At 48.8% G+C, this 26,417-nt stretch overlaps 2 protein-coding genes across 2 annotated transcripts in view; one reads left to right on the top strand and one right to left on the bottom strand.

The window, feature by feature from the left end:
* Positions 1-13,300, top strand: part of VPS35L (VPS35 endosomal protein sorting factor like) — a 98,241-nt gene extending 84,941 nt beyond the window's left edge. Inside the window, exons 28-31 of the mRNA XM_080911622.1 lie at positions 5,515-5,680; positions 9,692-9,810; positions 12,467-12,613; positions 13,041-13,300. Coding sequence (XP_080767748.1) covers positions 5,515-5,680; positions 9,692-9,810; positions 12,467-12,613; positions 13,041-13,139 — 531 coding nt within the window. The 3' untranslated portion in view covers positions 13,140-13,300. The remainder of the gene's footprint in view (positions 1-5,514; positions 5,681-9,691; positions 9,811-12,466; positions 12,614-13,040) is intronic.
* A 966-nt stretch (positions 13,301-14,266) lies between these two features.
* On the bottom strand, positions 14,267-26,369 carry KNOP1 (lysine rich nucleolar protein 1). Its single transcript, XM_080911302.1, has 5 exons — positions 26,303-26,369; positions 23,272-24,194; positions 21,518-21,586; positions 19,412-19,489; positions 14,267-17,811 (listed from the first exon to the last, which is right to left on the bottom strand). Exons 2-5 carry the CDS (start codon positions 24,190-24,192, stop codon positions 17,500-17,502), a joined length of 1,380 nt encoding a protein of 459 aa, XP_080767428.1. The 5' UTR covers positions 24,193-24,194; positions 26,303-26,369; the 3' UTR covers positions 14,267-17,499.
* Between the last annotated feature and the right edge of the window lie 48 nt (positions 26,370-26,417).

Genomic DNA, 26,417 nt, shown 5'->3' with positions numbered 1-26,417 from the left:
TAAGTATACACTCAAAGCATTTGACTGAAGTGGACAGTAATCCACAGAGAGGTGAAAGGTCATCAGCCAGTAAGTGACCCCGCCAGACAAGATTCCCTGTGCCCTCTTTCCTGCCTGAAGCTCAGCTTTCTGAGACCAGCATTATTTTCTCAGGTAGTCCTGCCCCCAGGAACTGTGCTGAAATACGGATTCCTGAGAGTGGGTACTCCAAAGGGACAGTGGAGACAATGTTAGGCCCTTTATCAGGTCAGTAGGAGGGAAGACTCACTTTCCGGCTTCCTCTTGGAAACCACCTCATTGGCACTGAGTTGCCCCATCTAGGAGGGAGGCTGGCAAGGATACCTTTTTCTTCTAAAGCAAAAACAAACAAACAAACAAAAAAAACCCCAACAACAGGCTGGAGAGATGTCTCAATGGTTAAGGGCACTGACTGCTCTTCCAGAGGTCCTGAGATCAGTTCCCAGCAACCACATGGTGGCTCACAACCATCTGTAATGGGATCCTCTTCTGGTGTGTCTGAAGACAGCGACAGTACACTCACATATATAAAATAAAGTCTTTAAAGACAAAACCAAAACCAAAACACGCAGCATGGAAAGACGGCTCAGTGAATAGCACCCTTTGCTCTGCATGAGAACCTAAGGTTGATTTCCCAGCACCCATGAGGAAAGCATGGCAGGGCTGTGCATGCCTGTAACCCCAGACTGGGGAGTGGAGACAGGCCCCCTGGCCCACTGGCCTAGCCAAAGCAGGCAGCTTTGAGAGGCTGATTCTCAAGGCGGTGTAAGTCAGAGAGCAGTATGGGAGACATATATACTCCTGCTCTGGCCTCCTCCACGTGCCCAAGCACAGGCACACACACCTGCACAGCCTAACATGCCGTGCACACAGACATGGGGGGGGAGAGGAGTGCATAGACTGGGGTTTCAGTTTAGTTTGTAGACTGCTTGCTTAGCACTGGTGAAGCCCTGGCTTCAGTCACCTCTACCACATGCCTATAATCGGTGGAAGAAGAAGGCAAGAGGATCAAGAACTCAAGGTCACAGGGAGGTGGCGGTACATGCTTTTAATTCCAACACTCATGAGGCAGAGGCAGGTGGAGTCCAGGCCAGCCTGGTCTACAAATTGAGTTCCAGAACATCCAGGGTTACACAGAGATTTAAGAGAGAGAGAGAGAGAGAGAGAGAGAGAGAGAGAGAGAGAGAGAGAGAGAGAGAGAGAGAGAGAGAAAAGAAAGAGAGTTCAAGGCACAGGGTAGAGATAAGAAAATTGCCAGTCTGGCGAAATAGGTGAGGTCCAGGTTTATGTAAGACCCTGTCTCAAAAAAACAAATAAAAACAAACAAACCAACCAAGGTGGAGAGTGGCCAAGGAAGGCACTTGATGCTGGCCTCTGGTGTCCATGCATGTACATGAGCATACATCTGTGTACATACATAACACAATACACACACCTCACACAAAAGAAACTGTTACTGGTTCCCTGTTAAACACAAACTGAAACCACTGTGTTGCTTTAAAAGGATACTGGGCTGGAGTGGAGCTCAGTTGTTGGTACAGTGCTTTCTTGTCTAGCATGCACAGAGCTCTGGGTTCTATTCCCAGTACAGAAAGCCCGATGCAGTAGTACAGGAAGGTAATTCCAGCACTCAAGAAGTAGAGCCAGGAGGAGCAGAAGGCCAGAGTCATCCTTAGCTGTGTAATAAGTTCAAGGCCAGACCAAGATTCATGAGACACTGGATCAAAAAAGAAAAATAATCCACCTGTGCCTGGCTTCAGCTATTGGAGCATCCACTAATAAATAAATAAATAAATATATATATATATATATATATATATATATATATATATATATATATATATATATACATGGCTTAGTCACTAAAACACAGAAAGCACAAGGAGTTCTTGTGCAGCACCATGAACATAATCTGTCACCCTTTTGGCTATGAGCTGAAGCCTGCAGAAGTGCTCACCCCAAACCATTCCCCGAATTCCGTTGCCCACGGCCCCACCCCTCTGAAAGTGCATCCATTGTTCTCCCACCCGGTGGGAACAGGAGTGCTGACACAAAGTTGCTGGCTTCATCAGACTGTGATCTATTCCCAAGGCGGATCCTTAAATTAAAACAAATGTATTTTAGTATCCACGTACCGAACAAAATAGCCTAGTTAGAAACAGCTGCAAGCAGAGGAAGGCTGCGGTGAGCCACAGCTGGGACTGTGAGCAGGCAGCCTCGCCTGGGTGGTTCAGATGTACGCAGCTCACATTGGGTGTCTGAGCTGCATGCATCCCCTTGCTGATGCAGGAGGGACAGTTCCCATGGATATGAAAGGCTTGTGCACATCTCGGGCTTCTCTGCCCACATCCTTACCCTAGGCAGTGTCAGTGCAAATACAGTCATCTCAGATCAGGCCACGGCTGGCTCGACGGCCCTCCGCAGCTGCAGGACTTGAAGCCCATGTATTTGCTCTAAGTAGCCACTCCAGGCACATCTTCCTGTGCACATAGACAGGTCTAGTTCATCTAAGAGGGGGGAGCCAACAGGAGGCAGGTTGCCAGTGCTCTAATCAAAGCCCCTCTGTGTCTGAAGTATGAGCTAACTCACCTTCTGTGGTCCACTCCTGTCTGTGAGACCCAGCTAGTGACAGTGGGTTGAGTGGCAACACAGCTGCGTTCAGGGCCAGTTTTGGCATTTCCTCTGTGCCTGAAAAGCAAAGGTGATTTTACTCACCCTGATTCACACCGGGCCTATCATATGCCACTCACTAGGCCAAAGCCAGGGCCTGGGCATACCAGTGGGTACTCCTGGAGGCACCACACAGAACTCAGCCAGTTGTGAGAATTAAGTGCTGAAGAGGCAGAGGCAGGAGGACCATGAGTTTGAGGTCAGTCTGGGTTGGGCTCAGTGTGTGAAGTACTTGCCACAAAAACATGTGGAGCTAAGTCCTGATCCCAGCATCCATGTGAAAAGCTATATATGGTGGCAGACCTTGCTCCTAGTGCTGGGAGAATGGGGTTATGAAGATCCCTGGGACTTGCTGGCCACTTAGATGAGCCAATTGGTGAGCTCCAGGTTCAGTTAGAGAGCCTGTCTCAAAGCATAAGGTGGATAGCAATTGAAGAAGACAACTAAATTTTAATATCTGGCTTCCTTGTGCATGTGTACTACATCCACAAGCATCCACTTATGTGTGTACCCATGCATGTACACACACCACACACACACACCCCACACTATACACCACACACACACACACACCCCACACTATACACCACACACACACACACACCCCACACTATACACCACACACACACACACACACACACACACACACACACACACACACACCCTACCCGCACACACCCCACACCACATACATACACATACACCCCACACACACCTCACCCCCCCCCACACACACACCCCACACTATACACCACACACACACACACCCTACCCACACACACACACCCCACACCACACACACACATACACCCCACACCCCATACCACACACACACACACACACACACACACACACACATACCCCATACCACACACACACACACACACACACACACACACACCTCACACCACACAGACACACCCCACACCACACACACACACACACACACCCCATACCACACACACACACACACACCTCACACCACACAGACACACCCCACACCACATACACACACACACACACACACCTCACACCACACAGACACACCCCACACCACATACACACACACACACACACACACCTCACACCACACAGACACACCCCACACCACATACACACACACACACACACACACACACACACACATCACAATAATCAGTCCAGCCTGTAAGAGACTAGATCTGCAGTGTGGCAAACACACATGCAGAAGTTGTAGTACCTGCCTTTTTGCAGGACGCATGTAGGCCACACATGTGACTGAGCTGCTCTCTGAAGCAGTAAATAAGATGGTTCCAGACGGCAAGAAGTGCTCAGAAAACAACGACAAGGAAACCAAAACAGAAAACTGGGCCTACTGGCCCAGGCTTGTAATCACAGCTACTTGGAAGGCAAAGCCAGCTTGAGCTTGTAGTGAGGCTGTCTGAAGAAATACAGAAAGGGCTTCCTGAGCCAGTGACATGGCTTAGGTGCTGGCACCTGTCACCAAGGCTGAATCTAATCCCCTGTGCCCACCTGGTAGTAAGAGAAAAACCAACTCCTTAAAATTGTCCTTTGACCTCCACACATGCCCTGGCACGACAGTGTATACAGATACACACAGACACACACACACACACACAACTAATTTTTAAGGGAGAATGGCTTCCTAGCCCTGGAAGAGCATGTTCTCGATTGGCAAAGCTGTCACCATTTTAACTGATACAGGATTGGGACTTGTACACGGAGCATTCTTTACTGTTCAACTGTGAAGTGTCAGGTTATTTTGCACACTAACTAGTCAGTGCTAGGGGGAGTGGCCTCTGGAGACTCTGGCTTCCAGCCCATCCGGCCAACAGGAGACACAGCCTGCAGACCAGAGTATATGAGGACACCCATGTTCCGTGCCTGTCACCTCTGGATCGATCCTCAGCCATGCTTTGCCAGTAGCCGCGCCCCTCCATGCAAGGCTACATCTTGTGGCAGGCAGCTTCCAGCTACAGGTCTTCAGACCCCAAAGTGCCCCTGCCTGCACCTTACTCTTTCAGCCTGGGATAATAGCAGCAGCCTCCTGGCACCAGGCCCTGTTGCCTAGCCTCATGCTGGCCCCAGCTGTGCAAATAATCCTTCTGCCCTCCTTTTCTTAACCTGTTTGAGTGTTTCCTGCTAGGACCCAGTGCTGTGTGCCTAGGCTAGGAGCAGTGTTGTGACAAGGGTTGGTGGGGCTAGCTGGGCGTTTATTTCCTGCAAGGAAGGACTTTAGGTAGTTTCAGCAGAACCACACCTTGGGAATGGCATTTGAAGCTGCCCACCCTTTTGCATTGCAACCCTTTTTGGAACGATTCTGTGGTGTCTGAGAAACACACTTCGCTCTAACTTTGAGTCGTCCCTTGGCTTCCCCTCTCATAGAAGGAGCCCAGACCAGCCTTGCTGTTGGTGAGCATCCTTGGGAGCGGGACTTAAAGTTGGTGCAGTGGCTTTTGCCATGTCATCTTCTGAGGATCCACAGTATCTTTTTGTTAATAGGCACACGTGACTTGCTTCTACCACTGCATGGGGAATGAGGGAGTACTCATGCAAGCACAGGCCATTGGGCTGACAGGTGATGCCTCTTGTTCGTTGGACCCAAAAGTGAGGCTTTTGCTCATGCCCCCAACCTGAAGTGTGTGGTGAGCGGGAATGCTGCCTCGTGTCACATTCTCTCTGTGCTGTTTGCCTGGGCTCATGAGGGGCCCTGCTCTTGTGAAGCCTTGAGCACTGTAATCTCTGCACCTGCTTAAGGAAACTGCCGGGTTAGTGGGTGCTTTAGCTGATCCGCTGGGCTTGTCATTTCTTTCTTCTCTCCACCAGGATCATCCAGAGCACGGGGTCCTATTTCTGGTCCGAGAACTTCTCAACGTGATCCAGGACTACACCTGGGAGGACGCGAGCGATGACAAGATCCGAATCTACACCTCTGTCCTGCACCTGCTGTCTGCCATGAGCCAGGACACCTACCTTTACCACATTGACAAAGGTAGCAGCATCCCGACCAGCCCTCAGCATGCCCCCATTTCAGGGACAGCAAAGGGACTGTCTCATCTTCTCTTCTTGTGTTAGTGTGCACGTGAGTTGCATGGACATATTTGTGTGTGTGCGCATAGAAGCCGAGCTTAGCAATGAGTCATCCTTAATCACTCTTCACCTTCCTTGGAAGGCGGGGCTTCTTACTGGACCTGGAGCTCACCCACCGGTTGAGCTAATCTGGCTGGCTAATGAGCTCCAAGGATCCGCCAGTCTGTGCAAGCCCTGCGGTGCAGTGTCACAGGCGCACTGCTGTGTCTAGGTTTTACTTGGGTTACAGGCTCAAGTCCTCATGTTTGTGCAGTAAGCACGTTACCCACTGAGCTGTATTTCTTAGCCAGTGTAGTCTGGCCTCAAACTCACTTTGTAGCTGAAGATGGCCTTGACCCCATTTTGTTTGTTTCTTCTCACTCTAGCCCTGGCAGCCTCTGTGTCTCTAGACCTTGAACTCTTGATATTTCCCCTCTATTCGCAGAGTGCTGGGGTTACAGGCACGCCCAGTTAATCACACGTGTCAAGCAAGCACCCTGTTAGTTGATCTGTCTCTTTGTTCAAGAGTCTGTATTCCTGAGCCACTTTCTATCCCCAATTTACACTCCCCAGGATAGGCCTGAAGATTTGTAGGATCTTTTTTGGGGTGGGGCTGAGGGGTGATGGAAATAGAACTCAGGCCTTATATGTGCTAGGCAAGTTCTGGGCCATGAGCCATCTGCTCAGCATTCTGAGTGTGAGTGTGTGTGTGTGTGTGTGTGTGTGTGTGTGTGTGTGTGTGTGTGATCGCACATGGGCGCTCAGGGGTTGGGGAGTACCTGAGGTGGTTTTGACAATGTGCTGGATTGCAAAAGCACCCTTGGATCAGTAATAGACGATCATCATCACAGGCTGCCCTGGCCCAAGTTCACGCAGGCCTTAGCATGGGTTCTGTAGCCTGAGCTTTAGGGGGTGTGGAGGCCCACACAGTTCAGATGATGGGAGAAAGGAGGCGCTCTTGTTCTCCCACCTGTTCAGTCTGTTTTGTCCTTGGTGGCACTGATATGAGACCCCTCACACACACCACCCCCTCTTCCTCCCACCCCATTCCTCCACCACAACTTTTAAAAAATTTTTCTCTAGTTGATTAAGCCCACAGAGCCTCAAATTGGTCACACAATCTCACCTGTTTCTAGATAGGCAGGAAGATAAGAATATATGTAGGTCATCCTCAGGTGCATTGAGTGTCTGAGATCCAGCCTGGGCTACATAAAAATCCATCTTAAAACAAACACACCCCATATTCAACTCTTTTTGTACCTCTGATCTTTTGTTTTTAATCAAAACCTGGAGAGAATATGGAACTCTTTTGTCCTGAAAGTAGCAGCCAGAGGTGAACTCAAAGCATCCCTGATGTTTCTCAGTTTAATGATGCACAGGCCCACCCATTTGCTCTACAGGAGTCAGTGTGAATTACAGTAGTATGGAAAGGAATATAATTTCTAAAGTTAGTTCCTGGGACACTATAAACTAGGAACTTCACATAGCTACATGACCCTGCTGTGTGTAAAGAGGGACTCTATTATGTGTACTTGTGTGTGTGTGCACGTGCATATGTGTATAGAGGACAGGGATTGATGTCAAGTGTCTTTATACTGCCCAGTTGTTTTTCACACAGTCTCTCACTGAACCTGGAGCTCACCAACTGGCTTGGCTGGCTTGCCAGTGAGCTCTAGTGATCCATCTATTTCTGTCAGACACGGGCAACCACACTTGGCTTTCTCACATGGGAGGTCCAAATATGGGCATCATTCTTGTGTGACTGGCACTGGACTGATTGATTCATTGTCCCAGCTCCTAAAGAGGACTCCTTTTTCGTTTTAGCTAGGAACTTACTATGTAGACCAGGCTGGCCTGGAATTCACAGGGTCCTGCCTCTGCCTCCCAAGTTCTATGATTAAAGGTGTGCACTCCTATGCCAGGTTCCAAAGAGTGGCTTCTCAAGAGTTCCAAGGCCTGGCTTTCCTTGGTCTTGGAAAGTGTCTCATGGACATCTCCCCGTTTCTGGGGCCCACATCCAGGGACTGTTTCTGTGCCGTCTCTGAGAGATTGTTACATACCCCAGAATAGGATTATCTCTCTCCACCCCCACCCTGCCCCCACTGCATCTGCAACTGGACTCTAGTCTTCTGTTATTCATTCGTACAACAGTTTCAAATTGAAGGCCCTTCTGTGTTTCTCGTGGATATTATCTCCTCCGAACTGTGGGTGAGATGAGATCCTCTCCAGCTGTTCCTTAGCGATAGTAGTAACACAAAGGTACCAGGAAATCACAACGACATCCCAGCAGATAAACCGAGAGCTTGTTAACTTCCTCCCTAAATGACTGGATTACTGCTCTGTGCCCCACCCCCAGGCCTGGGCAATGCCACTTGACTTATCAGATGGCACTGACCTCTTCTTCTGTCACCTAGACACTTAGCCTACATTGCACCCAGCCATGGGGACATTCATGTTGGGTATTGGGATGGAAGAAGTTAAAGGGTTAGATGAGAAAATGGGAATAGCTGTGTGAGCATGGAGGAAAGGAACAAGCTTTGAAAGGCAGAAGCTGTGTTCTTGTTCGTACAGGCTGGTGCAAGCCAGCCAAAGAGGAAGGATGGGGAGGTAGCTCAGTTGCTGAAGCACGTGCCATTCAAGCATGCAGATCGCTCAATTGCAGAGACAGGTGATCCCTGAGGCTTACGGCTGGCCAGCCAGCCTAGACTGAAGGGTAATTTCCGTGCCACTGGGAGACCCTGTTGTAAAGAAGTAAATAATAAGCTGGACAGCTCCTGAGAAATGACACTCGAGATTTGTCTCTGGCCTCCAAATGATTGCACACAGCACATCTGCAGAAGTGGAGATCAGATGTAGTGTTAGAGCTCCGCCCGACATGCCCAGCCCTGCACAAACAAAAACACACAGTGGAGACTAGCTGAACTGCTCTGGGCCCCATGCAGGGGATGAGGCCAATCATCACAGCCTCAGAGCTGTCCTCTGATAAGCAGATTGGCTGAGATTCATCGTTGAAGTGAAAACCCAAACGACCACCACAGACTACATGGTGTCTGCCCTGTTCAGCAGAGACCATGTTCTCTGAGAGGAGCAAGGAAGAGGAAGTTGTACTCAAGCCGTCCTTAGCTGAACTGGTCTTTGTCTAGGCTGTGGCTGTCACAGGAGGTGACCAAGTAGAGGCTTTGCCAAAGACCTAGGCATGGTGGCTCACATCTATATTTCTAGCACTTTGAGGCTGGGGCAGGAGGGTTGCCATGAGTTAAAGGCCAGCCTGGGTTACAGAGTGATTTCCAGGCTAGCATGAACGATAGATCGAGTTGCTGTATCATTACAGCATCTTAATGAGAGAGGAAGGAGAGACACTGTCAGGCAAAGAAATGTTGGGAATCATTGGACCGTGGATGGTGATGGCAGGAAGGAGTTTGATTGAGGAGCAGGCTTTAAGTCCAGTCAGAGAGTGGTGGATTATTCCTATAGCACTCGCGCCACTGTTGGCTCCTTTGGGCATCTCAGTCATTGTAGCTGTCAGGGTTCACATCTGGGTAAGATTATTGAACACTAGTCTCCCCTGGTAGGATAAATAGAACCTTCTAGAACTATAAAGCTAGCCAGTTGGTTTTAAGGGTCCCGGGGCAGACAGCTTAACATCTTAGCTAGGCTGGCTTCTGTGCCTCAGTTTCCCCACTCATTGAAGGTATACATGCCATCATCCCTTTCTTGTGCTGGTTTTGTATACCCTTTTGTAACACAGAGAGAGGCTTGTCACAGTACCTGTCACCTGCTGTCCCCTCCAGGCATGGCCAGTAAGGGGAGGGCTTCCACACTGCTGGCCTTAGGCCAGATGTTTTCTTAGTGACTCCCAAAGTGAGTGGGTCACCTTGGCCTACTTGCCATCTGTCAATCTCATGTGACACACTGCTCTTGTTTGTTCACCCAGTTGACTCCAATGACAGCCTGTATGGGGGAGACTCCAAGTTCCTGGCTGAGAACAGCAAGCTGTGTGAGGCAGTGATGGTTCAGATCCTGGAGCACCTGAAAACCCTGGCCAAGGATGAGGTGGGTACCCACCCTCTCCACAAGCTCTGGAAGCCACAGGGCAGGGTGGTTTCAAAGTGGTCCATTGTGAAAGGGAAACAAATCGGAATCAGACTGAATTGTTCTTGGGACTTTAGGCTCTTGGCCTTGGCTGTTTTCTGCCTGCATAGTGCTCCTCAACACCCAATTTCAGCTTGTCTCAATCTCCCTTCCCTCCCCCCCTTACTCCCTCCCTCCCTCCTTCCCTCTCCCTCTCTCAATTAGAAACAGAAAAGCTGGGCATAGTGGCACATACCTATAATTCTAGCATTCGGAGGCTAAGACAGAATGGTCACTGGTTATCTTAAACATTGCTCTGGGGATATAGCTCAGTGTTCAGTGTGCTAGCCTAGTGTGCACAAGGCCCTGGTTTTAATCCCAACACAGCATAAAATAATGTTGTGTGGACACCTGTGATTCCAGCATTTGGAATGGAAGCAGGAAGGTCAAAAGTTTGAGGTCAGTGTAGACTACATGACTAAAAATCAAAGCTAGCCAGGTATGGTGCTGCATGCCTTCAATTCAGTTCCAGTTGCAGCACTTGGGAGGCAGAGGCAGGCAGATCTCTACAAGTTCAAGGCCAGCCTGGTCTACATACTGAGTTCAAGAACTGACTGGGCTACAGAGACCCTGTCTCAGTGACATACTGAGTGTATAAATGAATGAGTGGCTGCAGAGATGGCGTAGCAGTTAAGAACACTTTTCACTCTTCAAGAGGACCCAGGTTTGGTTCCTAGCACCCATGTGGTGGCTTACAACCATCCATTTCAGGGGATCCAACACCTTCTGGTACACATACAAACACCTAAACAAAATATTCATATGTAAATAAAGATCCAAAAAGCATCATAAAAATGAAAGTAAATAGGAGGGAGGGGAGATACAGATGGATGAGGTAGAGAGCTGACAGTGTGTGTAACTGAACCTGCTGTCCCCCCTTCACAATGCCCCATTTCAACTCTCCAGCCGCCCAGCCTGCTGCCACCCACGTGGAGGCCAGGTAACTGCTGTTGGGACCCCAGCACTTAAGCATCCCTATCTGTCCCTTACCCTCATGCCGGGAACCACCCTGGTTCCAAAATCTTCAAAGTCACATGAAGGATTAAGTTCTGCTTTAATCATGAGCTGGGAGAAATTGTTTGGGTGTGAGGAGGGCTGGAACCTGTGCCAAGCCCCTAGAGCTTCCTGGAAATGACAGTTCTCACAGGAAAAGAGCCCCCCCCCCACAAGCCTATAGAAAGCCTAGGAGGTTCAAGGCACTACCTGGCTTCCCTTGAAGACAGTTGCCCCTTCTGTCTTTACTGTCTGCCAGCATGCCTCACATCCCTGACACATATCAAGTAATGTCCTTTATAATGGGCTGTAAATTGGGTGTTTTAGGATAAAATGTTACTGGGGGGTTTGATGAGGGAGGAAGAACCAGTTAGTCTGCAGTATGACTGCTTAAAACCCTCATTCTCTGCAGAGAAATGTAGTTGGAAGATCTCTCTCAGGGGAGACGCTAATATTTGAAGTTGAATTTTTTGAGCTTAATTCTCTAATGAATTCTTGGGCACCTGAGGGGCATGGGTGTCAAAGGGAAGCAGCCCAGTTTGGCCTGATGACAGCCATGAGACCAGAGCAGGTCACAGCTGAGAGACAGTCAGCAAGTCATGCCCAAGAGGTGCCAGTGGCCCTTCTGGCCATGGTACTTCTGCTCCTCTGCTCCATTCCTCACGTGACTCATTCCCACCATGGTGCTGCCCACAGAGCATAGAACAGACAAGAGTGTAAGTTAGGCAGCCTGAACTTCTGGGCCTACTCAGGAACTCTTCAGAACAAACATGGCATCCTGAAACAGCAGATGCCCACCTTTAGATAAGGCTTTCTCTGTGCCCTTTCACCTGAGCAGTCACTGTAGTTTCTTTCCCCCATTGACTCTGCCATTCAACGCTGGTTGTGTATGGTTGTTTGGTAAGGTACATCACAGATCACCCAACAAAGCAAGATTCCAGAAAGGGCTGCTGTTACAGTGTCAGCAGGTTTTGTTCTTTGACTTTTGGAGATGGCATCTCATATAGCTCAGTCTGGCCTCCGGAGTTGAAGATGACTTGGAACCCCTGACCCCTCCTGCTTCTCCCTCCTGAGGCTGGGGTTAGGTGTGCACCACCATGCTGTGTAAATGCAGTCTTGTAAACGAAGGACTTGGGCCCTGGTTCAGGAGCTGTGTTGGTTAGGATCAGCAATTGTGACTACAGCTTTCAGAAGCTTGAGCCTTGGCTGAGAGCCATGAGGAATCCTTCAGGCTTGACTTGTGCTTAAAGCACAGCTGTTTCACTGCTGTGGGCTTCACTTAAAACTGCCAGACTCTCCTAACCAGGGTGACAGCCAGTGACTGCTCTTAACCAGGGTGACAGCCAGTGACTGCTGGGCCTCTCCTAACCAGGGTGCTGGCCAGGGGCCAAGCAGAGCTCAGTGCTTGTGGTGCCTCAGTCCCCACTCACTACAAGTGTTGTAGAGCTCACTGATGTTTCACAGGTGCTGTGGGTGAGCTCAGCAAACACATGGCACAGTAGCCTAAGACCTCCCTACCTCAGAACATGCACTGAGCCCACCCAGTGTGCCAGGACAAGGCCATATCCTCCCTTCTCTCTTCCAGGCCCTGAAGCGACAGAGTTTGCTTGGCCTCTCCTTCTTCAATAGCATCCTAGCCCACGGGGACCTTCGTAACAACAAGCTGAACCAACTCTCAGTCAACTTGTGGCACCTAGCACAGAGGCACGGCTGTGCAGACACAAGGACCATGGTAAGTACCAGGGCCCCTGTCACCCAAGATGGGTGCCACACCCAAAAGTTCTTTTGTTAGAAAACATTCCCAGACACTCTCAGTTTTTACTGAGAATGCAAAATGCCACCCACTTCTGGCCACAGCCAAGTCAAAATCTTCTCCTGAGAAGTCTCAAGTAGCAGCCCAGGCTATCCTTAAACTTGTGATCCTCCTGCCTTTACTTAGCTTTTGTGATGCTGGGAATGAAACCCAGGACTTTGTGCATGTAAGTACTCTGCCAAATGAGCAATGTGCCCAGGCCCCAAGACTGAATTTAATGATACCCTGAGGAGATGCCCCATTTTCATTTAAGTCAGGGTAAGCTCACTTAGAGCCACTTCACAAGAGGCTCTAGTCCTAAGTCAGAGCCACAAAGGCAAATCTAAGCTGGAGCTGTTCTTTCTAGGTGAAAACTCTGGACTACATCAAAAAGCGAAGCAAACAACCCGACATGAATCATCTGTCAGAGCTGGCCCTGAGGCTCCCTCTGCAAACCAGAACCTGAGAACCTGCCCTTTGGGGGTCCTGGTGCCACATCCTGGAATACCTGCTTGGCTGTCATTAACTCTTCCTGAAATTTGGAGGTTTTGTTATTTTTACTTTTATACAGATTGGTTTTAAGCTTTTGCCTTCTACTTGGCTATTCTGACATTGACAGGGGCATTGACAGAGCATTAAAACCCAGTCTTGTTCTTTAGATAGCAGCGTCTTGGTCTTGGTGTGTTGGCAAGGCTTTCTTGTTCCCTGGTCCTGGGATCTGTGCACACTAGTGGGGAACAGCCAAGGGTGCAGGCTTTCTTTTCTGAAGGGCGTTTCCATTTGCTGAAAAGCAGCCCCCAGGTTTACATCACACTCTTAGAGACAGTGTCCTATAAAACCTTGGGAAATAGTACATGTCAGCCTGCCCATTGATTCTTTTCCAACTACAAGTAGCCCATTTGAATGTAAAATATAGGAGAAACTGAGGTCACATCTGAGACACCCTAGTCAGTAGAAATGTCCTGTAACCAATGGGGCATGGAGGTGTTCACCTGTAATCCCAGCACTTCACAGAGAAAGGCAGAGGATGCCATGAATTTAAGGCCAACCTGGGCTATGAAGACTGCAGTGCCCTTCCTGTAACTAAGTAAATTATCCTGAAAGATCAGCTGTGCTTCCAACTGTTGGCTGACCACTTCTGTCTCCTAAAGAGCACATTCAGATCCACACACTGCTGGGCACTACGGCAGTACTTCTCTTAGTGAGTTGGACTGCCCTTGATTGCTTTGGGCTGCATGTCACAGTCACTGGCCAGAAGCACTGACTGCTGGAACCTACTACTGCCTGTGAAAATACATCCAAGTTCAGGCTAGAATGCCGTGATGGCACACACTTCAAGTTGCAGCTACTTGGGAGGCTGAGGCAGGGTTGCTTGAAGCTAGCTAGTCCCAGCAAAACACACACATTCAAAAAACTATTTGTGCTTTAGGAATGGATTTATCTTTATTCTGAAACACTATACATGACTAACCTCAGAAAGTAGAAGTTAAAGTCACTCTCTCTCACACACACACACACACACACACACACACACACACACACACACACACACACACACACACACACACACACACGTGTCTTTACTAGTTTAAGACCAGGGCTACTGTTGTATATACATTTAGGGCCAATCTGATGACAGTACCTTCCAGCCACAGGAATTGAGTCAAATTTCTTAAAAACCAAACCAAAAATGAACAGATGAGGCTTAGGATATGGCTCAGTTAGTGGAATGCTCACCTGGCAGACACAAGACCCCACATAGAACAGTGCCGTGGTACAGACCTAGAATCCCAGTAGTTAGGAGGTAGAGACAGGAGGATCGAGATCTGTTCAAAGTCCCCAGTTACATGTTTGAAGCTAGTTTGGGATATATGAGTCCCCAGTCTAAAGAACAAAAGCCAGATGTTAAGAAATGCCTTTCCTCCTGCTGTGAACATGCAGAACTCAGAATTCACTATGGTGCTGTTCCGATACTCCCAAGTGGCCTTTATTTCACCAAACTGTTTCCACTAAAATTATCTTGTCACTTTCACTGTGATGCTAATTCTTTGAAAAATAACTGGCAAATTCACAAATAATCCTTTGTTAAGTCATTCTCCTGCCTCGGGGATGACCAGGTTGAACAGCATTAGCACCTTACATTGGCCTGGAGAATTCTGTGTTAACCTCGGCTTAGCCTCACATTAGGTACACACACCACAGGGCTCTGCTGACCCAGGCAGAAGTGTGCAGACAGGCCAGTCTCGGAATGACGTCTCCACAAATGACATCCACCCCCACTGGGAAGGACATGTGAACAGACTTTTAGGAAATGAAAAACAGGGCGCCTCAGGTCTGCCTATCAGCTGTTCCCGGTTCTTGTTACTTTAACAAATTACAAGCACAATGACTTCCTGTGGTTTTACTGTCTGACAGCTGTTGGTCAGAACTCACTGGTTTCTCCAGGCTTGGTCAAGGTGTCACCATGACTAAGTTCTTTTGCAGGCACTGTGGTGCACAGAAATGCTACACAGCTTCTGAAGGCTGCCTGTATCCTTGGCTTGTGGCCTTTTCCTTCCTGAGCAGCTGTGGTATCTCCCAAGTCTCTTCCACACTAACTCTGCTACCTATCAGTTAAAGAATTTTGTGAAGAACCTCCTCAGGTAATCTAGGATCTGATTTCAAATTCACCTGATAGCTATTGGTGGCTTGAAGCCAGACAGTAGTGATGCATCTTTAATCCCAGCACTCTGGAGCCAGAGACCAGTGGATCTCTGTGAGTTTTAAGGCTAGCATAGTATTCAGGGCTACCCAAAGAAAACCTGTCTCAAAAGACACCCCCGCCCCCGAAAAAAAGTTAATTAAAAAAAAAAAAAAAAATCATGTGATTAGTGACTTTAATTTCCCTCTGCTGAGTGTGTGTGTCCTGCACAAAGTGGTAGAAACCATGAGATTTGACAAGGATATTGCTAAGCACCACTAAGCTGGTAAGAGGGAAACAGCCAAGTTCAAGGCTGTATTGGATCCCTGACCCCCATCCCTGTGCCTTGGAGATAAACTACACCACGCAGAAGACTGCAGGGTTCTGGGGAAGGTATAAAACATGGAAACGGGGGTAGGGGGCTCAAGCCACTACCAGTAGGACTGGAGCCTGGTTAACTGACGCACAGGCATTGAGTGCCCCCAAACTTGTGAGCAGAAATAAGGCTGAACTCAGTCTGAGGCCTTTGCTTTCAGACCTCACTTCCTAGAGAAAGAAGGGTGAGCAAATGGAGCACCTAAGTGAACAGAGGAACCAAGCCACTGAGATATGTGTAACAGCTATGAAAAAGATCTGGCTCACACTTTGGTGACAGATTCCAAGTTGTATGTGGCATAAGATGGAAAACCATCTACCACCCACGAGATGGCAATGTGCAAGTTTTTGATGAGTTAAGGTGTCCTTAGACTGGAGTGTGACCTCTGGGGAACACAAACCATTGGAGTTACATAGCTGGTTCCCAGGCTTCATTAAGGCCAGGGGAGATTTGTCTAGAAGTTGATATCTGAGATTGGAGGTGGTCTTCTTTTCTGAATCCTGAGGTTGAATTTAAGAAAGGCCAAGTTCATCCCAGGAAAGTGGCTTGAACAGGTAAGAACTTTGCAATATGGCCCATGTCTACAGGTCAGGGAACAGGGTAGGGCGGAGGCAGTTGCCGCAGGCACAGCATCACCTCTGCAGCCTATTTGGCAGTACTGCACACCTCACCCTCTCCCTGGCTGGCCTGAGGGGCATCTCCTTACCAAGGGGCTGATACAGGAACAAGTACAGAGTTGAATGAGGCTATAAAAGGTTTCCTGAAGGACTTCTGGAAGTTTCTTTGGTCACAAAGAGGGTTTTCTCCCATCTCTGGAACTGCCTCTCATCTTCCTAGCAGTGTAAGGACACCAACACTGATGATGGTTCTGGAAGGATAAACGTTCTGGCTGAGTGCAGCGTCAATCCCTCCATCACCACTCCAGCCCCAGCCAGTGTTTCTGCCTGTGAGAGATCAGGCCAAGACATAGGAAGACTTATCTGAACCTTGATACCAGACTGGTGGAAGAGAAAATCATGTCACATGGATCTCTATATCTGGAGCTCCAGGAAGATTGCTGTGATTTTTAGGGCTGTGGGAGTGGGTACAGTGCCTGCAGCAAAGTTATCTTCTTCTCCACTCCTTACATTTGATTTCATCATACAAGTGTCCAAGGTCTTCTGTCTAGTGAACACAAACAGAACATGCTGCTGAGAATCCGCCATGGGTCCATACGCAGGATGACTTGCTATCCAAAATGCCTTCTTTGAGATCCAGCCAATACAGCAACATCAAATCCAAGCACAGCAGTCAGATGGAAGGAAGCCAGCCCAGAGGTGTACAGGACAGAGAGGAAGCTCAGCCACATCTGCCTGGCACGCCACACCTGCTTCCTGATAAGGAAGGAAAACAAACTTGCTGGTCCTCATAAAGTCATAGCATTACACTGATCATTGAGTGACTGAGTGATGTACTCTTGATGGCACTTAACGGAAGGTGACCCTGAGCCATTTTATTACTTTGTCCCTGAACTTGATAGAGAGAATAGCACCCATTTCATAATTAGGTTTAAGTATATCAATGTAAGGAAAACACTTTAGTCAGAACCCTCCATGTGTCAGCACCTGCTAGCTACTGTTAAAATACTGTCACCCAAGGACGTGGAATGTTTAACATAGAAAATAGGGGGGCTTTAGCAATTCATAAAGTCCTCAATAACTGCAGGTGACTATTTCAAGCCAACTGCAAAACTGATCAAGAAATGCAGCTTGAAGAAAGGGACAATAAAATTTAATCTTGCAGCTTGATAGACTTGGAGGCGTTCCGGTCAATGTAGAAGACCTTGCGGGACTCAGAGTTAAAGCCCAGGCCAGCCCCGTGGCTGAACTTCCAACTCATGGCCCGGTCATAGTCCTGCTGCAGACTCTGCTGAAGCATGTCTGAAGACTTCTTGTCCAGAGCCATGTTGGACCTGACAGTCATGCTGGGAGGGCGGCTGAATGACGGGGACAGATGCTTAAAGCCACCCATAAGCTTCAGGAACTTTAGCTTCTGTTCTTCATTTTTGAAGCCGGCAGTGTCCCACTGGCCAAACCGAGTTCCCTGAGTGGAGAGTAAAAGGCTGTCTGTCATTGCCCTTGAAGACCAATGCTTCCCTCACCCTAGCCTCACAATCAACTGTTTCATTCATCCTAAGGAGACCTGAGGGATATGACTACTCATTCCCACAGTACAGGTGAGGAAGTGAGGTCTACAGATTAATGGGGGTGATATTTCCAGATGATTCCCAACTTGAGAATGACCAGCCTGGGAACACACCATTGGCTTCTAACATATATATCACTGCACACCAAGCTAATCTGTGCTCTACTTTCTCCCAACACATGGTGATGGTAAGAACACCACTTCATATCACACTGCACCACAAAACACAAAGACACCTCTCTAACCCTGGAACACATCTCAACCTTTCCACAGTCCAACTAGTGTTTTGTTTTGTGTGTACATGTGGAGTAAAAGGACAACCTCAGGGGTTGGTTCTTGCCTTCTATCTTATTTGAGACAAGAGCTCTTTGATTTTTCTGCGTCATATCCTTGGCTGGCCATGAGCTTCCAGAAATCCTCCTTTATAGCCTGTGTGGTATATTGATCCTCTAATTCTGAGAGAGGGGCTTATTAAGACCCTAAGTTCTAGGCAGTCCCTGAAAACTTACTTAGCAGGTTCCTAAGGTCCCTCCCTCCTCAAGGTTACAGTAAGCAGTAAGGACTGCAGACCTATTGGACTGCCTGCACATCATTAGAATGCTCCAGAGCTCCGTCATTCAGGCTGGGGTACACTTTTGGTAATGCAGCTGCCGTTCAGTTCTCTATGCTTTCTAAGTAACCCCACTTAACTAACCTGTTTATCAGGCTTCAGTCTGACATTGGCTCCTTCTAGGGAGTATACTTTGCTGTACCCACAGATCAGTGTCATACAACACTCTCATCACTTCAAAGGAGTTGTGCTATGTGTCTGCTTTCACGTGGCTTCTGAGGACTCAGATTCAGCCCAGGTAGCTCCTGCTGCCCTGTCATTAGCCTGGCTTTTACAAGGGATCAGTCTGAGTTCACTCCCACTTTTGGGTCCTGCATTTGCCATTTCCCTGTCTGCTAAGGACTGGTACCACCATATCCAGGGTCTTACAAGTGTCCCCTGTCCTGAAAGTTTTACTTCTAATCATCTAGTACAGCACACTCCCCAACACCCATCCCTTCCAGGCACTACATAGAGTCTGATGATGAGGGTCCTGTATACCTTGGCACATATTACAGCGCCATCCCGGGTAGACACCAGCTAGGGACTGAGGTTATAAAGCTGACTGAAGGCACAAAGAGGTGGTGTTATGGCTGCCATAAGACATATGTGGCCAGGTCCATGGCCCTCATACCATCTCCTACCTTCTCAGATAGGGTCTGGATGTTTTCCAAGGGCATCTTAAGAGGTCTACCCCTAACTCCCACTCCTCCAGCATGCTCCTAACAGCCTTCCATGGGCTGAATGTCACCCCATTGTCCACAGCAGGATGTGAAGTCTAAGGGACATATCTCAGTGGCCAGCCCCTTAGCAGCCTTTATAAGGAGTGAAGCTGGCTCAGACCAATTCTGTGCCTAGCCAGCTGGGCACCTTAGGTTCTGGATGTCAAACCCACCACAACAAACCCACCGTCCACTTTTGGGATTCTGAAGCCTCTGTCTTGCCAGACTCACGGTCAATCTCTTCTTGCAAGGCCTTCCGTCTCACCTATTCAAGGACAAAATAAATAAGTAAACAAGCAACTAAATAAAACGAAGAGTCCCATGAGACCCGGTTCTCTAGTGATCTCAATGCTATAAAGGTGGGGTGTAAGATCAAGAGCTTCACTCTGCTACAGAGCACAGGACATTCTGGTTAATAGTTGTTCCTCTGGCCTGAAACACTAGTCATGGACACAATTTCTTGAGAAGTGATTTTCCTGTACCAGAGGATGATCCACCTTTACCAGATCATCCTGTAACAGTAACGTGTATGGGAACTTGGCCAACTGAAATGCTGAAGCCCTCTACTGTGCATACTGTAGTCACCTTCCATGAGGACAGCACTGCTTTCTAGAAACAAGGCAGTCACAAGCTGGAATCCCAGCAATGCTGCTAAACGGGCCGTGCAGCCCTGCAAAACTCACCTTACTTTCTGATCCCCGCATCAGTTACCTGCGGAAACTGGAGAGCCTGAGCTCAGGAAGAAGCAGAAGCATCTGACCAGCCCAGGGCCTCTGCTGGCACCAGTGGCCCACAGTGCACTACAGAAGCTTCCAGGGCTTTTGCTTCCTCCCCAGGGATTTGGGTCTAACTTTGACACCCCTTTACCTGACAAGAACTTTGAAATAAGGGTACTTTTTATAAAATCTAAAACACAAAATCTGTAGCAGCTGCTGTAGCATAGAAAAGCAGGGATGAGGGGAACAGGTGAGAGGGTTTATCACAACAGTAACAGTGAGGACAGATTCTACATGCTGCCTGACTTCCATCTCATCCACATACAGTGCACGGAGTTAGAAGCATGCAAAAGGAGCTCATTTATGATAGTGGGCAGGATTCCAGGTGGTTTTCCTCTCAGACATGTTATCCTCCCATTTTACACACAACCATCTTTCAGTGTTTATGGGAAAGGGGAGACACAAGGCCATCTTGTGATAAGCCTCAGAGATGTTTAGTAGGCAGAGAACCACGAAGTCCAAGAGCTCTGCAGTGTTAGGTGGCTGGAGCTGCTCAACATTTGGCTGTGCCCTAAGGGGATAAAGGGATCCCAGCCAAGGGATAGGCCCCAGGAGAGGTGCGGCCCCTTGGCTAGCCCCTCTGCTTGGTGTCCTGGGCCACTATAGCACTATTGGCCTTGGCCTATTGAGCAGAGCACTCCTGGCCCAGCAAGGAGGTTAGGAGCTCTAAAGGCCAGTGGTCCAGGCTTACCCTGGAGAAGCTCCAGCACATCACTCTCCCCTGATCCTTCCTTTGGCCATATATGCATCGCCCTCCAAGTGTAGTTCCCTCACACCCACAGCTCCACAGATGGCACATCACCATCTCTTCTGGGTGGCCCTCCTCACTTCTAAACTTTTACTCCATCTTCCTTTTTCTCCTAAGGTAGAGATGAGGACCTATGAGGCAGGGTTGTCCCCCATCTCTAGCAGCCTTGTCCTCATCAGGCACCCTGGGGACCAGGTATTGTCTATCTGGGCAACACTGATATCCTTCCAACACACCCTGCCCTTTCTCTACAGCTGCCTGTAAAAACCCATGCAGACTTGTAGAGAAGGATCAACAGCCAGCAAAGCATGGACTACAACCAGACCCCCACAGCTCCTCAGTCCTGCCAGGGCCTAGGGTAAAGGAACATAAAAACATTCCAGTTCTACGAAGTCTAGATCCCACACAGGGATATGAACATGACAGAGGTGATACTAGTCTGCATGAGCTCTCTCAAGCTCCTGAACTGGTGGAGATACCCCATGGGCATGGCTGGGCATCTTTACCTGCTCTAGCTACAGGGTCACGGGTTCCCATTTTCCTGACACTCTTCAACAGGCTCCCTGAGAGGGCCTGTCAGGATTGTGATCCCCTGGCCAGAGGTGCAGTTGGACTGAGTTTGCCTGCCTCTAGAGGTGTGCCATGGAATTGTCAAGACACCTTTGGAGACCCCAATCCCCCTGAGCCCAGGAATTTGTGTCCTGATGGATGGTGAGGGTTATCTAGGGAGTAACAAGTAAGGAAGTGCACAGAACAGTCCAGGTCATACCTGATCTATGCAGGCTTCATCCATATTGCCTTTTTTTTCCAGTACCACCTCCAAGTCTGTGTCTGACTCCTGCAAAAAAGGGAAGATGTTGCTCAGGCAAGCCATGGACAGCCCTAGCTCCAGCAATCCACTAAGTAAGGTCACATGGTCTAAGAACGATCCAGAGAGTATGGCAGCACTGGTTCCTGTCAAGATAGAACCTGAGGCAACAAAGCCCTGCCTACTTTCCCTTTCATGCATCTCCCCAGTGGACACAAAGAAGCGGAGGCCAAGAGAAGTAAAGGGAAACAACCAGGCTACTCTGCAGCTCAGTGACAGTGCTAACTTGAATCCAGGTCTCTGGATTCAATGGCTGGTGCACAATTGAGACACCCTTGTTCTTCAGGGTCTCCCCAGCCATTTTTATCCAGGTCCTTGAGATACCCTCTAACTGCAGGCCAGGGGCAAACAGTCCCTGGCCCGTCATGAGTGACAAGTGCCAAAAGCTTTTGTATTCTTTCTTTAGATTGCTGAGCTTGGCCCCAGTGTCATACATGTATATGATGAGATGATGGGAGGGGGAACTCTCCTTACCCGTCCTTACACTGTTACTCCTGGCCTGGCCGGTGTGACTCAGTAAACTGTGTGGGTTGTCTGGAAGGTGTGAAGCAGAGGGGAGACCTTTCCCTAATCTCCTGGAAGAAAGGGGTCCTAAAATTGATTGGGAGCTAGTTCTAAACCTCCAGGTTCGTCTTACCCTGAATTTTGTGTTTTGCACGCACACAGGAAGCAAGTAGTGTCTTCCTGTCACTCTCTTCTTCATTGGCTCAAGATGGGGTCTCTCAGAGCAATCTTGTCTGTCTCTCCCTACCAACGCTCAAGTCACAGGCACATACTGCCATGCGTAGCTTTTTAGGTGTCTGGGGATTTGAACTCTAGTCTCAATGCTTACAGAGCAAGCACTCTTACCCAATGAATCATTTCCCTCGCTCCAAGTTTCTGAATAAAGAGCGGAAGATGGCTTGCCAGCATGCCCGACTGACCTGTCTACCCAGGACCCACACCACAAAACAGAGAACAGTCTCCCTCAAACTGTCTTCTGATTTCACACCTGAGCCGAGGGTGGTGAAACAGAGCCTAATGCACGAGAGAGCTGGGAGAATGCTAGCAACCACAACCACCCTGCAGGGCCCAACACAGCCACCCATCATCCCCACCTCATCTGGGAAAGTAGATGCAGGCCAGCAGCATCTTCCTGATGGCCCAATATCTCACAGGCGCTCCTCAGAAAATGCCCATCATCATCTCGTGAGGACCACAGGGCCATGGCTGGCACAGAGCTGGAGAACCAGATCTTGCTCCAGATCTGCAGATGGTTATTTCCTGGGCTGCAGAGACACTGGCTTTGGGAAAGGACACACTGGCATCTCTTAACATACACGGGGATCTCCTGAGCTAGAAGCAACAGCCTATAACTGACAGCTACAGGCTCCTGGGCGGTAGACAGCAAGTAGAAAGAACATGCCACAAGTTCACATGAAAAAGCCGACCCCCATTTATGGATAGTGAAGAACACTTGCTTTACTGGTGACACTACAGGAGCCTCTGGATCCGGTTTACTAAAAAACAGGTGGCTCCTATCCTTCCCCAGTATATATTAATGCACACACCCATGAGGATGCTGGGGTTCTGTCAGCTAAATGTACAAGTGCCCGTGCTGACATGTATACAGGCACCCATATGGCAACCTCACCCCAGACTCCAATGAAACCTGCCTCTTTTTTCTCCTGCCAGGGGTCTTCCTTCACTCCGCTCTCTTTCCTCTTCTTCTTTTTCTTTCTTTTCACATTCAGCTCTTCATTAACTGGCTGGTCCACCTTTTTCTTAGATTTTACTTTCTTCTTCCCATGGTCCTTTGGGTTGTCTATCGGGATGAACTCCAAAGCTTTACTTCTGAGTGACTTCTTACTCCCTTTCTTCAGGCTGTTTTCCATGGAGATCCTGGAGTTGACCAGGAAGATGTCTCCCTCCTGGTGAGTCTTTTTCTTCTTCTTCTTCATGCTGTGATCTCTAGGGCTCCCCTGTTTCCTTTTCTGTCCCAAGGCTGCCTGCTCCTCAGCCTCTGCCCCCTCTAAGCATGAGTGCAGAGTATCCCCAGCCTCATAGAGCCAAGAGTCCTGGGGAGGAGAGGCTTCCATGTCAGGAACCTTTTTTTCCTTCCTGTGTTTTTTGGATTTCCTACAAGCTTTGCTTACCTCCTTGGCATGCTTGGGATCTGGGGAGGTCTTCAGCTCTGAGCCTTGGGAGGAAGCCTTTGATAAGGACTTCAGCCTCTTCTTTTTCTTCTCTCTGATGAGGCCTTCTGCTGACTGCTCAAGGACCTGTCTTCTAGGGCTAGGTGACTTTTTCTGTCTTGCCCATGTAGGCTCAGTTCCCAGGTACTCCTCCAAGTGAGTGCTACAGGACATTTTCTTCTTCTTTCTCTTGCCCGGTGACATCTCAGGGACCTGAACCTCACCCACACTGTTAGGAGGGGATGTGGCCCTTGGAGAAACATCTATAAAATAATCATTACTGTTTAAGACTGAGTACTGAGTCTCTGGTTCTGAGATATTTGCAACCACCTTCTTCTTCTTCTTCTTTTTCTTCTCTGGGAGCCGTGGGCCCAGGTCTGCTTTCTGAGTCTTGTTGACCATCGCTGAGAAGGGAAACAGAAACAGTGCAGTTTATCATCATTCTATCCAGTCCCAGCCTGTGGTCTCAAAGAAGGGAAAACAACTCCCATCCCTTGGGAGCACGAGGAGAGACAGTTAAATGGCAGGAAGTGTAAAGGCCTACATTTGAACCCAAACTCCTCACTCAGTTTGACTCCATTACCCTACTACCTCTGAATGCCAGCTTCCTTTGCTGGGAGGAAAGAACAACACATCCATCCTCAAAGAGGTGCCAGAGACTCTAGAGAAAAGGCTTTGAGCACTTGATTCCTTGTCCACCATCTCCCCGAAATCTCTGGACTAACCTAAATTCAAGAGATATTCACTAAGCCCCTACCCAAGCCAGCACAGTAAGATGCACTGTGATCAAGCTGTCAGGTGGCTTCCAGGACTTTTTTTTAAAACCAGATGAAACAGAGAAATTCCAAGCAGACCTCCACCAGATCCAATATAGGGATATTAGTCAACCCCTTCCGCAGGCTCATCTATATAGTGTTTCTGCTCTAGGTCTAGAAAGAAATCCTGTTCTCCAACTTTTAACATCCCAAGCTACCTATACAATGTGGCAAGGTGAGACAAGCCCCAGCCAGGACTCCCAACACTTGGGTCAAATGGAAACATTGGTATACACTTTCTTGCTTTATAACCTTGGCTTCTCTGGACTCCACACCAAGTTGAAGCAGAAGGTACACAGGATAGGCTGCCTCAGTCTACAAGACAGTTGCAAGCGCTGTCTTCGGTCTCAAGGTGATTGCTAGGCATTAGCGAGTGGCAGAAGCACATGGAAACCTTCATTACCTAGCTTCTCTCTGGAAAACAGAAACACTTATGACAAGTGGCTGGGGGGTTCAATATATGGCTTACACTAAGGCCACCAGAATGGTTCTTGCTACTTCCTGGACTAGAGACAAAACATGGGAGGCTTCGAAGGAAAGAGGTGGAAATTCAGAGTCCAGGAGCTTCCCTGTCCTGCACCCCCTCCTTGGCTTCAGAGCGAACATGGTCCACAAAGGATTTGGCTTGCTCCTGGCAGCTTCAAAGATCTAGGCCAGCCTTGAGCTATATAGTTCAAGTCCAGTCACACCTTGCTTTAGGAGCACACAGAATCCTGGGCCCTCCCATATCAATCATGAATCAAGAAAATGCCCCCACAGACATGCCTACAGAGCACTATTATAACAGGGCATTTTCTCAACTGGAGCTCCTCTTCCCTAATAACCCTAGCTTGTGGTGAGATGACATACAACCAAAACAACAACAGTATCAAGTTGTCAAGAAAATGTTGAAACACGGCTTTCCAGCTTGACCAATAGGATAATAGAGTCGATCAACCCTTGAGGCAGAAGTGGAGGGTGATTGGGCTGCTGGATGAAACCAGCTGCCTTCATCCAACCCACTGAACAGGTAGGTGTACAAGTAGGTCTGAGGCAAGGGGCTGATTCTGGCCAACACGGAGAACATAAACAGGACTTCAGGGATGGTCCTTAAGCGTTAAGAAGAAAACAGACTGGGCCTCAAGACAGGCTGACTTTTCTTAGCTGTACCACTAACCACCACCAACATCCTCTTTTCCATCCCTGTAACTCCTTCACCTGGGAGAGGTGGAACCAAACCTATACTGCATCACCTGCAAACACACGCTTTCTTCAAAAGCGGTTTGTTTTTGAGACAAAGTCTGACTACACCGTCCGGGCTGGTTTGCAGCGCGTTATCCTCCTGCCTCAGCATCCGGAATGCCTGGGTTATAGACATGGGTCACTATGTCCAGTGTTAAGGCACTTTTAAATTCCCACGGTAGCCGTGGATGGGGCTAATGTGACCAATACACCTCGCAGGCCACAGAGACGTTAATTTACTAGATCTCCAAGTCAGCAAGGTGCAAAACAAGGACTCAAGCCCAGAGGAGCGTGTCCTGTCTTCACCAACTGCAGGCTGCTTGCTAGCCAGGATCATCCCTAGGCCTACTCCAAGGCGGGAAGGCTTGGAGAGAAACCGAGGGTTGAGGACGAGTTTGGGGTGACTGATCTTTGCTTTACCTGTCCCCCTGCGTGCAGGGCCTTCTACGGGGCCCGCACGAGCCACCCGCACTCACCTGGTCTACTAGCAGGCCAAACCTCCCCACGTGAGCACCCGCGCCGCCGCGACCCGGAAGTCAGCTTCGAATTTCTGGCCCGCCCCCTCGAACTTCTTCTCCTTCCGGGTCGCGG

This window comes from Micromys minutus, assembly GCF_963924665.1.
Source record: "Micromys minutus genome assembly, chromosome: 2".
NCBI lineage: Eukaryota > Metazoa > Chordata > Mammalia > Rodentia > Muridae > Micromys > Micromys minutus.
The sequence above is the reverse complement of the archived record's forward strand: the minus strand, read 5'-3'. Positions and strand labels throughout refer to the sequence as shown.

What these genes read in the sequence shown, in the direction of transcription:
- KNOP1 (XM_080911302.1), bottom strand. Translation starts at nt 24,192, where the DNA reads ATGGTCAACAAGACTCAGAAAGCAGACCTGGGCCCACGGCTCCCAGAG. An exon ending in CCTGGCAGGAGAAAAAAGAG is followed by an intron (nt 21,587 to 23,271) that starts GCAGGTTTCATT and finishes CCTTTTTTGCAG; the next exon opens with GAGTCAGACACAGACTTGGA. An exon ending in CAGAATCCCAAAAGTGGACG is followed by an intron (nt 17,812 to 19,411) that starts GTGGGTTTGTTG and finishes CTCTCCACTCAG; the next exon opens with GGAACTCGGTTTGGCCAGTG.